Raw genomic sequence first — 13243 nt, 5'->3', positions numbered from 1 at the left:
TCGAAAACGGAAACATTTACTTCTGGGTTTTTGGTGTTCGAGTTCTGAAATGTTCGTCAACGGAGACTTTAGAAAACTGAGGTACCACTGTACACTATTCTTCATTTTATGTTCTGCTTGTCATCTTCTCCACAACCCTATATTTTCTTGCTGCTGCCACACCTTGGTTTCCTCCATCATCAGCCTGGTGCTTGCCAGATGTTTTGCACTGTAACTCCCATCAGCCCCAGTCAGCATGGCCACTGGTTACAGACTATGAGAGTTGGAAACCAAAACATCTGAAGGACACAAGGTGTGCTTTCCTTTTTTGCTTCCTTCTATATAGACTTCCCAGACAGCTAGTGCAACAGAGGTAAGAGAAGGAAGCCTCATCCATGGGGCCAACTCAGCCTAGGGAGAGAAGACCTATACTTTCTAGGACAGCAACTAGAAGTGCTGGCAATGTTTGTGGAATCCCCAACCAGCCCTGATGGGTAGAGAAGGAGCCAGGAAGCATTTCTCCAGGAAATGGGACATTCTAGGCATCACAAAGGAAAACAATACCTCTTCAATGGGGCTTTCCCAAGAACAGGAGTGGAGGACTGAACAAGAAAAGGATTTGAAATGAGCATGTCACATTATGTTTAAAGACAGGTTATGTGAAAAACAGCAGGCACAGGATCATGGTCTGGCTGCGTTTCAGTGACAGAAGCTTTACAGCAGCGTCAGGCAGAACTTTGCATTGCAAAATATTATTTTTTCTCCTCATACTACCAGACTGCTTTTTTAAATTATGAAGTCCTCTTACTTTTTGTTAACTCCTTTTATGTTTAAGCTGGAAGCATTGCCCAGCTGCATAAAAGGATGATGTCACTGTACCAAAGTAGGTAGAGTTACATTTCAGACATCTGTGAGCTACATATGCAAGTTATGTTTGTCCTTTGGCTACAACTGCATGTTATTCTGTCCAGCTCTGGCCAAGCTCTCTCTCCTGGGGGTGGGGGACATTGAACTGCCACTGGAGGAATAGAAACACTCCAGCAGCACTTAGGAAAGGCTTAAGGGCCCTACTTCTCCTTGGCAATGCTACAGCACCTGAGGGCCATTAACACAAGTGCTGATCTAACAAGTCCAACAACATCTAAGTGAGCAGAGCATTCAAAGAGACAGAACCAATGCAAGACAGCAAGGCAACCCCTCACGGTGTGGGGCCCTTCCACCAGACATTATGCTTGGATATCAATCTGCTTACTATAGAATCAGATGGTGATGGGTTCTGTTAAGTTGTGGGTGAACATATCACATGACACAGCGATTCTTCAAACAGCTCTTGTTTATTCACAGGCCAGAACAGAACTGAACTGAAGGGTTCAGCCAGCCTGCTTATATAGAGCTCCGCTACATTGCAACTGTAACACTTTCTGTAACTATCCAATCACTGAATGTCACTTTCAATCCCTTAATTGCATATGTGGACCTGAGTGAAAACTATCTACAGTATCCCCCTGCTGGCCAAGGGTGAGAACTTCAGTACATAACAGGTTCAAAAGAGGAGGGGGGACCTTGGATCACAGAACAAGGGGCCTATGTCTGAACATCTGTGCCTCACATATAAAGGACTATTATCCCACTTTGACAGTCATGGCTCCCCCGAAAGTCTAATGTGGCCTGAAAAGAACAAAGAAAAGCAATGTGATGTGGGCAGGGGTGTCAGACTAGACCCAAGGAAACCCTCATTTGAATGGCTACTCAACCACAAAGCCTAACTTGAGCAAGTCTCTATTTTTATCCCAACCTGTCTAACAAGGTAGTTTTGAAGTGGGTGATGGTACCCAAGCATGCAGCCTTCTGCTTTTGGAGAAAACTGGGATAAAAATCTGATAGGTGCAGAATTGGGCCTGTAGGAAATGTATAATGTGATCCTTCAGAAGGTTTACAACTGTTGAAGTAGATAAATGCTTAGCAAAACATAGCAGACCTAGAAAAATGTCCCAAGGAGCATTAGCATTCTCTGAAGAGTTGAAAGATATAAAGAAATTGAATACAGTGGTACCTCTGGTTACAAACTTAATTCATTCTGGAGGTCCATTCTTAACCTGAAACTGTTCTAAACCTGAGGTTTAGCTAATGGGGCCTCCTGCTGCCACCGTATGATTTCTGTTCTCATCCTGAGGTAAAGTTCTTAACCTGAGGTACTACTTCCGGGTTAGCGGAGTCTGTAACCCGAAGTGTTTGTAACCCGAGGCACCACTGTACTGTAAATGCAAGGTATTTCCTGAAGAGTGGGGGAAACCAAAAATTCATTCCAATCAGGTCAAAGAAGTACTGTATAATGAAGCCCTGTAAGAGCAATGTGTGAAGAAAAGTTTTTCAGGGTTACCTAATCTGAATTAAAACCACTGGCAGCATGACAGTAGTGGATCATATAAAAAAGCCACACTGGCCATGGTAAAGTTCCACTGCCAAAGGAATGCCTTGCTCAGAAGTTATGATTTGGCAATGTATTTTCTGGCCTTTACGCTTTCTTTTTTAAAAAAGAAATCCTTTGTTGGTAGGAGAAGAGGGAAGCTTAGCTAGCAATACAATATTGATTTCACTCATAGACTTGAAACATGATATTTTAGTTTGAAAATCTATCCTTCCTTCAGCTTCAATACTGGTGTCATCTGCAAACTCAGGAACACGTTTCTGAAATGGTGTACTTGAAGTCCTTTATATAGAGCCATACTGTCAGAATTCACTACTGTAGTGGAATAAATTATTGCTGTAGCCCGTCTCCATTTCCCTGAGAGGACTGAAACCTGTGTGAAAATGCACAGAAGCCTTTTACATAGAAAGATAAAGCTTTTAATGGTTTCTCCTGCTATTTTATTGTATATCACCTTGAAATGATTATAAAGGTGAACAACAACAACAGCAACAATCTCCACACTTAGGTTTTAAATACTGTACTGTGAATCAGTGGATTTGAGGCACCAAGAGGACAATAAATTCAGCACAGAATGGCATAACTTTATAGAATATATTAAAGATCACTATAAACATTTAAAAATGTTAGCAGGATTGATATAGCACTTGTAATTTAAAATGATAAAGGATAAAAAAGAAAATGTAATAAGTTAGATAAATGCAATTAGATGCAGCAAAAAAGGAAGGAAATTTTTGGAAGCCATGGGAGGGGTAGAAAGAAGTACGGGGGTTCAGGGAACCCCAAAAATGCACTGACATGCATTGTGGTTTTAATGTAAACAAGTGTCTCTGTGTGTAAAAAAATGTTGTTTGCAAATTTTAAAATAAAAATTAAAAAGAAAAAAAGAATGCTGATTCGAGATTTGGGACACACACACACACACACACACACACATAATTACATACATAAATATAATTCAGAAGTGGTGTTATTTCTGTCTCTATAGCAAGGAAGCTGACATACCATCAATCAAGTATACAAGGCTACACTGATTATTCGCTTCAGAATCAAAGTCAGAGACTGAAGAAATAATTGATCCATTGATTTATTGTAATGTATACACTGCCTTGGGACGCGGGTGGCGCTGTGGGTTAAACCACAGAGCCTAGGACTTGCCGATCAGAAGGTCAGTAGTTCGAATCCCCACGATGGGGTGAGCTCCTGTTGCTCAGTCCCTGCTACTGCCAACCTAGCAGTTCGAAAGCACGTCAAAGTGCAAGTAGATAAATAGGTACCGCTCCGGCGGGAAGGTAAACGGCGTTTTGATGCACTGCTCTGGTTCACCAGAAGCGGCTTTGTCATGCTGGCCACATGACCCGGAAGCTGTACACCGGCTCCTTCGGCCAATAAAGCGAGATGAGCACCACAACCCCAGAGTCAGTCACGACTGGACCTAATGGTCAGGGGTACCTTTCCCTTTATCTATACCCTGTCTTTGGTTGCTCCAAAAATATACTGAAAATAGCATCTCTCGCTTAAAAACAGAACAGAAAATAAAGCACAAGAAAGAATATAAATTGGCAGATGGGTGCCAAGTGAGCCTCTCTGGAGAGTATGTTCTAGAGTAGAGGCACAATCAAGGAAAAGGTCCTTTTCCCTAGTAACCACCTCCCCACCCCCCACATCCTGTATGATGGCAGGGGAAATGGTGAAGGGCCTCTCATGTAGATCTCAGAAAGCTTAAACACATGGGAAAATAGGTAGCTGTTACACAGGTAAGGTTGACTGACATGCTGTGTTTTTCGTAGAGGCAAATAATCTCACTGCAAAAGAAAGTTGGAACAGAAAGTTGCTGATTTACAGGAGGAAAGGGGGAAAGGCAAAAGCTCATCTTTTGCTCCAAGCGGAACGGCAGGTATTTAGGAACTTTGCAGGGAAGCCTATTAAGTAAGCTGTATAATGTTACCCAGTGGGTTTATGAAGACTCCCACTGTTTTGCTTTTCCCCAAAGTTTGGCAGAAGAAATGTGAAAAGTGTGCCTTGGAGTTTCTCCAGCTCTCAACAAAAAATATAAAATGAATAAATGAAAATGGCTGGCTTGTGCTCCAGACAACCCTCCATTCAAGCTGGCTAACCCCAGAGTTGGACCTAAAGCACAGTGTGAAACAGGGGGTGCTCTGAGAGGAGAAAGTGGTGGCTGGCTCAGAGCGGCATTTTCCCTTTTTGAAAAGTTGTAGCAGGAACTTTCAGTCACTGACAGGAACCAGATGCTCTCTAGAGTATGATCTCCCAGACAACATTTTTCCACCACAAGACGGAATGACCTCATGTTATTCCTTTGCTTTTCTGTGCCCCAGAGTGGCAGCATATTAAGGCATTCAGACAACTTTTGAAGTGGTAACAGTAGCAGCCATATGACAGAGTGGAAGGGCTTAAATATTTAAAGTATGTTTACAAATTCCAATTCCAGATTTGTTATCAGTTATAAATAGCTATATTAACCATGAGGTTTAATTGCTTTGAAATTCTGCCTGCTCCAAAGTGGCCAAAGTGAGTATTTTTCCTATCATGAAAACATTTGTCTTATGGCAAAACACAATTGACCAGGCCATACTTTTTGTGTCATGAGCTACCGGGAGAATCTGCAAGTCATTTGAGGTTTTTTCTACAATCAAGGGGTATATAAATTTCATAAAATAAAATAAAAAATAAATTATTGTTATTATTGTTGTTATTAATTCATGTGTTGCCTTATACTCAAAGATCTGAAGGTGACATACATAGTAAATATTGAAAATATACGACATCTAAAAATGATGACATTAAACAGCCACCACAAAGTACACATTTCCTGCCACAACTCTCTCTCTCTCTCTCTCTCTCTCTCTCACACACACACACACACAGAGAGAGAGAGAGAGAGAGAGAGTGCGTGCAATAAAACAGAAAGCTGCTAAAAACCACCAGATATCAACATTCAAATGCTTGAGGTGTATAAAAGGTCTTTAGCCTGAATGTACCTAACAATATAAGCAAGACTCGAATAGGTTTTTAAAAAGTAAGAATATGCATCTAATTCTTATGGACAGAAATTGAAACTCTAACAGCATGAAAGTTTCAGAAGAAATGTGCAGCTCATTACATTGCGCATCAAGTCTTCCACTTCCTTATTATTTGGGTTTCTCCCCTTGAGGATGTCTTAAAACCTGTTTTGAAGTCTTGGAGAAGCTGCTCTCCTAGCTAATTGTGGGAAGCAGAGAATGCTGTGCTGCGGTGTTAAGTTTAGCCAGAGGACCTGCCATTTCTCCCATAGGAAGGAAGTTAGATTGGCAGGCTTCCACAGGCCATGTGCAAGTGACTGAAGCCAAGTCCAGACAGTTATTCCCCATAGAGCTAGATATTCAGGGTGGGGAGGGCATTACCAACTAGGTTGGCTCATTCATGGTGCCCAGCCTCCATGCTTTGGAGGCGATGTCACACACTTGAAAAATGAAGGTTACGCAAGGGGCTTTTTTGAAGAGGGAACTCACAGGAACTCATTTCTGGCATCTCTCAGGTGGGTGCCATTGCCATTCTAAGGGAGGTGTTCATGGTGAATTCCGGCACCTCTTTTTCTAGAAAAATAGCACTGGATATTCATCATTAAGAATCCACACCTGCTGACATGTATATGCTTAGACACTTTTGTGCAAATGTCATCTTCAACATGTGAAGGTCAGGTGCAATAAGTGAGCCAGCAGGCAGTATTCAGACCTTTCCCTTCCACACTCACCACTGTAGCACAAATACCACATGCAAAGGGTCTGAATCTTTATGCTAGTAAACCAAACAGAACAGACCGGGAAATGGCCGGCTGTCCCATGCTGTTAAGACTATTACTCCCATCATCCATGACTATCGGTTGGTACTGGCTAGGGCTGATGGGAGTTGTAGTCCAACATCGTATGAAGGGAATAGACTTCACTGTGATAGTCTTTATTGCAACTCTAATCCCATTAAACATTTCCTCGGGATTAATTGCCTCTGATTCTCTACTCGCAAACTCCAAACTGGGTGAAATTCTGACTTTAGCTATAAACCTGTACAGAATACAGGGGAAAATGTGTGTGTGTGTGTGTGTGCGCGCGCGCGCACGCGTGTGCACACACACACAGAGAGAATACAAAAGAATGTCTAAAATATTTTTGAAAGGCGACACCAATTAATTATAAAACATGCACCCTAAGAGTTAGGGCTCCAAAATAACAGCTTCTACTTCTGAGCCTCATATGAATTATGGATCACCAGGCTCAGCCCCGAAATTTTCTTCAATAGGAGGGCCTGGAAAACATGGGGCTGGGGGAGAAGATCTAGGAGCATGTATGAAGGGCATCATTGAATAACTTCAGCCAGTTTCCACACAAAACATCTGAGACTGGTGGAGGAAGTCTGCCAAGTCAGAAAGAATTACAACATCAGGAAAGCTTGCATCCCAGCACTGGACCTCTGAATTTTAGAAATTAGCCAATATGCTGTCTTCCAGATGTTGTTGGACTTCAGCTCCCATAAACCCCTGCCAGCATGGCCACTGGTCGGGCATAAGAGCTTGAGGGCACCAGGTTGAAGGAATCTGCTGTAAGTTTAACATAAATTTGCTGCTACCGCTCACTGTGCATTCTTTATAAGAACACTTTCTTATTTAACTGCCAATTGTGCAGGTCATTTACCCATTTACGTCTGACAGGAATTTCTAACTCATAAAGCAGGAATGTTTATTTTAGACTGCGTGTCTCACAGCTTCTTGAAGCTAGATAACATCCACTCCCCCCTCCTCCCTTCAAGGAACACAACATGCCGCTGACAGTTTCTGCATCTGTAAATCTGTTAAACAAACAAAGCCTGCTTCTTATACAGCCTAAAATCTCTGGAAGTGGAAAGAAACACTAGCTTTCCCCATTTAAAAACTAGGACACAGGGAAATATATGCATGTTAACCAACAGCATGTCACAACATAACTGATTTTCCTCCACAGTCCAAAGTACAGGATCCAAAATAAATAAGTTATCTTACCAGTCAACATACATAACCACCAAATCCTCTTGATCAGCATACGATTCCAATGCAGACTTCAACAGGCGTACTTTCTGGCCTCCTCCGATAGAGTTTAGAATATCTCCTCCTTTCCACTCTTCGCCTTTACCCAGCACCTAAGATAAATAACGAAGGGTCTTGAGCAGAGTGTGCTGTCACAACCTGGACCATTATTGATCAGCAGTGAGATAGTATTTGGTCTTCATCCCATAAATTAGTGTCAGCTCCAGGGGGACTGGCTAATGTGTCCTCTGATGGGCTTCTTCCTCTGCCGGTAGGTCTTGGTATCTCCTGGTATTCTCCTGATGGACATCTGCTACAACTGCAGACATCTCCAAGCAAAAACACAAACAACTGTCAATGGCAAAAGCCACTAGCTAGGGCAGTCCATAACTCCAACTTGCTTGTTACAGGTACCAGAGAATGCATTCACCCAGTGAACTGGCTGTTTGTCCATCAATGGATTTGACTTTGGCGGGGGGGGGGGGACCAATACCTGCTGCTGGAACTAAAGGCACTGGTTGCAGTAAATCACCACAAGCCCTACTGTCAGCAGAGGAGGCTGTTAGTGGCGTTGCTGCTGTCTCCTGCCTTTTTGGCACTGACCCATGACCCATTGGTGGAATGCCTCCCTGGTGAGCTATGTCTTTCTTCCTCCTTATCAACTTTCCAGAGAAATATAAAGACATTCCTGTTTACCCAGGCATTTGACAGCTGATGGAACTTTAAAATTAGTAACTGTGAGGGTCTGTGGTAGCTTTTTAATGTTTTTAGATGTTTTAGATGTTTTTAAAGGTAAAGGAACCCTGACAGTTAAGTCCAGTCGCGAACGACTCTGGGGTTGAGGTGCTCATCTCGCTTTACTGGCCGAGGGAGCCGGCGTTTGTCCGCAGACAGTTTTTCCAGGTCATGTGGCCAGCATGACACTAAGCCACTTCTGGTGACACTAGAGCAGCACACGGAAATACTGTTTACCTTCCTGCCAGAGTGGTACCTATTTATCTGCTTGCACTTTGATGTGATTTTGAACTGCTAGGTTGCCAGGAGCTGGGACTGAGCAATGGGAGCTCACCCCGTCGTGCGGATTCGAACCGCCGACTTTCCGATTGGCAAGCCCAAGAGGCCCAGTGGTTTAGACCACAGCACCACCCGCGTCCCCCTTGGATGTTTTAAGGTGGTATTTAATTGGATTTAAATAGGGGGTTTTTATTTTAAATTGAATTGTTTGCCACCCTGGCCTCCTTTGGGGAAAAGAGTGAGGTACAAACACAATCAATCAATAAACTGCACAAGACAGAGCTGCAAGTGGATTATGGAGGGCTAGTAAAAAGTCAGCTATCATTTTATCAGCCAGTTTCTCAGGTCTTATGGGGCCTGTCAAATGCTCAACCCTTTCTAAATCAGACTTTTTCTTAAATATGATTACTGTTGTCCTATCTAGTGGATTAGAGGGGGGGGAATCCTCAATTCACTTCCAAAGAAGAAACACTGTTTCCCTATCACATTTTAATTCTCAGTGCATTTCCTGTATGTCAATGAGTAGAAAAGAAACTTATTTTGAAGTGAACATGTTTAGGCTGAAAACAAGTTACAACAAAGCTCAACACACACCTCCCATGCCTTCCAACAGTTTAGACATATTAAAGACAGGATTTCACTGCCCATAAATTTTCCATGTCCCAAGCAGTCCTGAGCACTATGACATCACTCTAGAAATATGTGAGGCGATTCCTAACCAAACAGTAACCCAGCAATTACTTTCCACCACATAAGTCGCTCAAAGCACCAACTTGCTGAGAAAGAGAGGGGAAAGCTTTTGATTCTTAAACTAGATAAGTAGAGTATTTCCAAGGATAAATCACAACTGGACTAGGACACTGTGGACAATGGAGACAAACACCACTAATCCGCATGTTGGAGGAGTTTCATTGGGCAGTGGTAATTGTAAAGTTTTGCCTCATTTGCAAAAAGGAATCCTGCACTTCTTGTGTTTCATTCCTGGCCATCGCAGTGGGATAAACATTCATGCTATCACAGCTAAAGCACCTTCATAGTGTTGAGGTGCCAGAACAGATGGTGCATCCAGGATGGAATAGTATTTGTTTAGTTGGTTGGCCAGGATTTCTTTTTAATCTATTTTAGCTGAAGAAAAGGGATAAAGGCTCTGGGAACTGAATTAAGAGAGCTGCGTGTTGCCTACACCAGCCTCTTCCTTCCATGCACAAAATAAATTGTGCATGTATAGGAAATGTCCACACAACTGGAAATTACCTTTTGGGGGGTTGCTGAATCCTGATTGTGTGGAGAGACCTTACATATACAAAAGTTCTTAGCCCTGTTCACAAAACAGCATGCGGAGCCTGTTTGTGATGGCAGGCACGACCCAGCTTCTTTGTCACATATTAAGTAGCAAGCAAATACTGATGGTTTTAAAAAGGGCTTTTAAAAAGAGGCAGGGCCATAGCTCAGTGGTACAATAAGTCCCAGGTTCAATCTCTGGTTGGGCTGGGATTAAAATCCTATAGCTGTTGCCAGTCAGTGTAGACTGCATTGAATTAGATGGACCATAGGACTGACACGGTGAAATGCAGTTTCCTAAATTTCCTACATTCACTGGCAGAGTACAGGCATTGCATGCAGAAAGTTCAAAGTTCCGCCACTAATGTCTCCAAGTAGGAGTGAGAAAATCTCCTGTCCAAAACCCCTGAGAGCTGCTACTGGTCAGTGTAGCAATACTAAACTTAGATTAGCCAGTAATCTGACTCAGTACATGTCATATCTCTATGCCTTGCAGTCAGGCCCGTGGGAATCTGCTAAGCAAAATATTTTTTATTGACCTCCATTGCTCTGGACCTCTCTGATAGGAAATTCCCTTTAAAGTTGAAGTGCTAAGTCCTTTACAGCCTATTTCAGTTATCAGTGTTTTCCTACAGAACCAAGTGGAGGAGCACACATTCCCCGCAGAAGTAACTTTTTTAAAGCAGCAGTTGGGATAAGGCCAAAAATAAGGAGGAGATATAAATTCCAAGAAATGGGTGCATTTTATTCTGAAGATGCAGAATATAAGGGGGATGCTTTCGGATGAAAATAGTTACCAAGCATAAGCATAAGTTAACTGGAAAGGAAAAGAGATAATATTTACACAGACTGTGGATAAAACCTTGCCAGCCCTTAAATCTATAAGCCTGTGGAATAGCCTCCTGAGCTAAGTAGAAAACTCCACCATCTGGAATATTAAGAGCTAGACTAGGTGAAAGATTACTAAGCCTACAGTAGGGAGTAATTCTGAATTGGCAAAGGTATGCAGCAAATGACCGAAGTGGTATTTTCCATGACTTCATTCTACAGTGGTTTATTTTATGAGTGTGTGTGTGTGTGAATTCACACACAGAGAGAAACTATTTTCCATATTTTGAAAGAGGAGGAGGGTACACAATACCTTTACAGTGTAGTTGAAATGCTTTGCTGATTGCATGAATCTGTGAAAGCCATCCGTTTCCTTTGTTGCAACAGTTAGAATTAGTAGCTTATCTAGAAAAAAGGGGGAAAGAGAGAGAGAGAGAGGTGTGAGTTCTTCACACATGAAATAACAACAACAAAAATTAATGGATTTCTAGCCTGCCTTATTAGGATATGACATATTGGAAACATTGGACTGCCCAATGCAATATATGGCAGCTTCATACATGGCATGCCTATGGCATGCGTAAAAAGTAGAGCTAATTTTCTTCTGATTTACAAATAAATATTCTTCCCTTCTCACCTGGAGGCAGTTATTGCCATAGGCAATGAGCAAGGTAGGTATTTACAAGTGACTGCCATATTTCCATTTTGTGAGAACGGCCACAACCCTGTGGTACAGTATCTGCTTTGCAGAAAGTACCATGTTCAATCCCTGGCATCTGCAGGTGGCACTGAGAGTTCCCTGCCTGAAACTCCGGAAAGCTGCGGCCAGTCAGTGTAGACAGCACTGAGCTACTTGGAGCAATGATCTGATTTGGTATAAGGTAGCTTTCTGTGTTCCAAATTAAACCTATTCAAAGCAGTCGAGGAAGCCAAGCTTGTGTCTTTCTTTTGCCCTGTAAAGTGGCATATAAACACTAGGAATTATAGAGGGAAATTCACTAGGGAGCTCAGAGCAGTGCAGAAACCTAATCACTACCACCCTGTGTGGTAGGTTAGGCTGACAGATAAACCCTTGGCCACTCAGGAAGCTCAGCTGAACAGGAGTTTGAAATTGAATTGCCTACTAACCACTGCACCACATTGGCTCTGTGTTACACCATTTACCGTACTTTCTCTTTGATTCAATCTGGATACAATAGAACTAAGCATTTCAACAGCTCACAAGAGAAAGTGCAGCCATTCAAGCTCATGAACAACTTTCCCTTTAAATACAGTACTGAAAAGCAAGTTGTCAAAACCACATGGCAAGAAGGGCCCTGAGGCCCCTGAATGATGGTTTTGGAAATAAAGTTGTCTAAATGAATGTCTGTGTCCTATTATTCAGGATGCAAGGAGTCACAAGCCCAGGCCAAAATCATTAATTTGTTATCCCTAATGTGCCACTGCTGACATAAAGACTTGGAAATGAAGCCATTTGGAAACCCTTCGAACTCATGGAATATTATACATTTTCAATAAGCTAGATTTTATAGCGCAAAAGAGAAAATCCAGTTTGTGCAATAAAAGTCTGTTGTTTCAAGCTATTATGTCACCAGCTTGAACATTATTGGGGATTAGTTAGTTAAAAATGCATCTCTGTTTTCAAGCAGTATTTTAAGATAGGATTGCTACTTATAGTGGGTATATTTCAGCAGCAGGAACAAATTAGGTTCACAACAGCATCCTATAAACATGATAAGAAAAATCGGTATTCTGTCTAACAGATATGGCTGGAAGTTACAAAGCAGATATTGGCAGTTTTCCCATATCTTTCCCTTGTCCTCTTATAGGCTCTGAGAAGGCTGAGCAAAAAAAAGTAGCAACTATGAGAAATAAACTTGCGACCAACCCACCCCCCCCCCTTTGATTTATGGAGCTTTTGAAAAGAAAGCACCAGTAATATACTGGAAAATGTGATCATAGAAGACTAAGTAAGCCAAATGAATTCCTTATTACATTTCCCTGTGTGAACTATTTTGATTTGAGAGCAATTTCAGGTTTGGATTTGGGAAGCTATACCGTTTTTTACAGCTACACTTGCCAGCAAGTTGGAACAAATGTCAAGACGCTTTATAATCACTCCAAAGGAAATGATCATAGGCATAGCAGCCAACACATAAACACTCAGTAGGCACCTCTTGTGACAGAAATGGGGAAACCGTGGCCTTCCAGATATAGTGGTACCTCGGGTTAAGTACTTAATTCATTCTGGAGGTTTGTTCTTAACCTGAAACTGTTCTTAACCTGAAGCACCACTTTAGCTAATGGAGCCTCCTGCTGCCCGATTTCTGTTCTTATCCTGAAGCAAAGTTCTTAACCTGAAGCACTATTTCTGGGTTAGTGGAGTGTGTAACCTGAAGCGTATGTAACCTGCAGCGTATGTAACCCGAGGTACCATTGTATTGCTAGATGGACAGAATCAGACGCACCCTCACATGAGACCTAGTTCATCCCAGAAACCGAGCTCAAAGGGTCACTCCCATGACCTGCTGTATATACAATCTGCATTTTGAAGGCACGTTGTGAAACCAGACAATTTTAAAATATAACATTTTAACAAATCTTTCTGAGAGATCACTGGTGCTTAGTGATAGAATTCATCTCTTCATGGTTAAGGA

At 42.1% G+C, this 13243-nt stretch overlaps 1 protein-coding gene across 2 annotated transcripts in view; it reads right to left on the bottom strand.

Annotated features, from left to right (window-relative positions):
- PLOD2 (procollagen-lysine,2-oxoglutarate 5-dioxygenase 2) overlaps positions 1-13243 on the bottom strand; it is a 62028-nt gene that overhangs the window by 31304 nt on the left and 17481 nt on the right. For both annotated transcript variants that reach the window (XM_083442687.1, XM_083442688.1), the window contains exons 2-3: positions 10900-10991; positions 7440-7576 (exon numbers count right to left, since the gene is read on the bottom strand). In XM_083442687.1, coding sequence (XP_083298813.1) covers positions 7440-7576; positions 10900-10991 — 229 coding nt within the window. The remainder of the gene's footprint in view (positions 1-7439; positions 7577-10899; positions 10992-13243) is intronic.

This window comes from Podarcis tiliguerta (genome assembly GCF_965153285.1).
Source record: "Podarcis tiliguerta genome assembly, chromosome: 5".
Lineage (NCBI taxonomy): Eukaryota > Metazoa > Chordata > Lepidosauria > Squamata > Lacertidae > Podarcis > Podarcis tiliguerta.
This window is presented reverse-complemented; position numbering and strand designations above follow the sequence as displayed.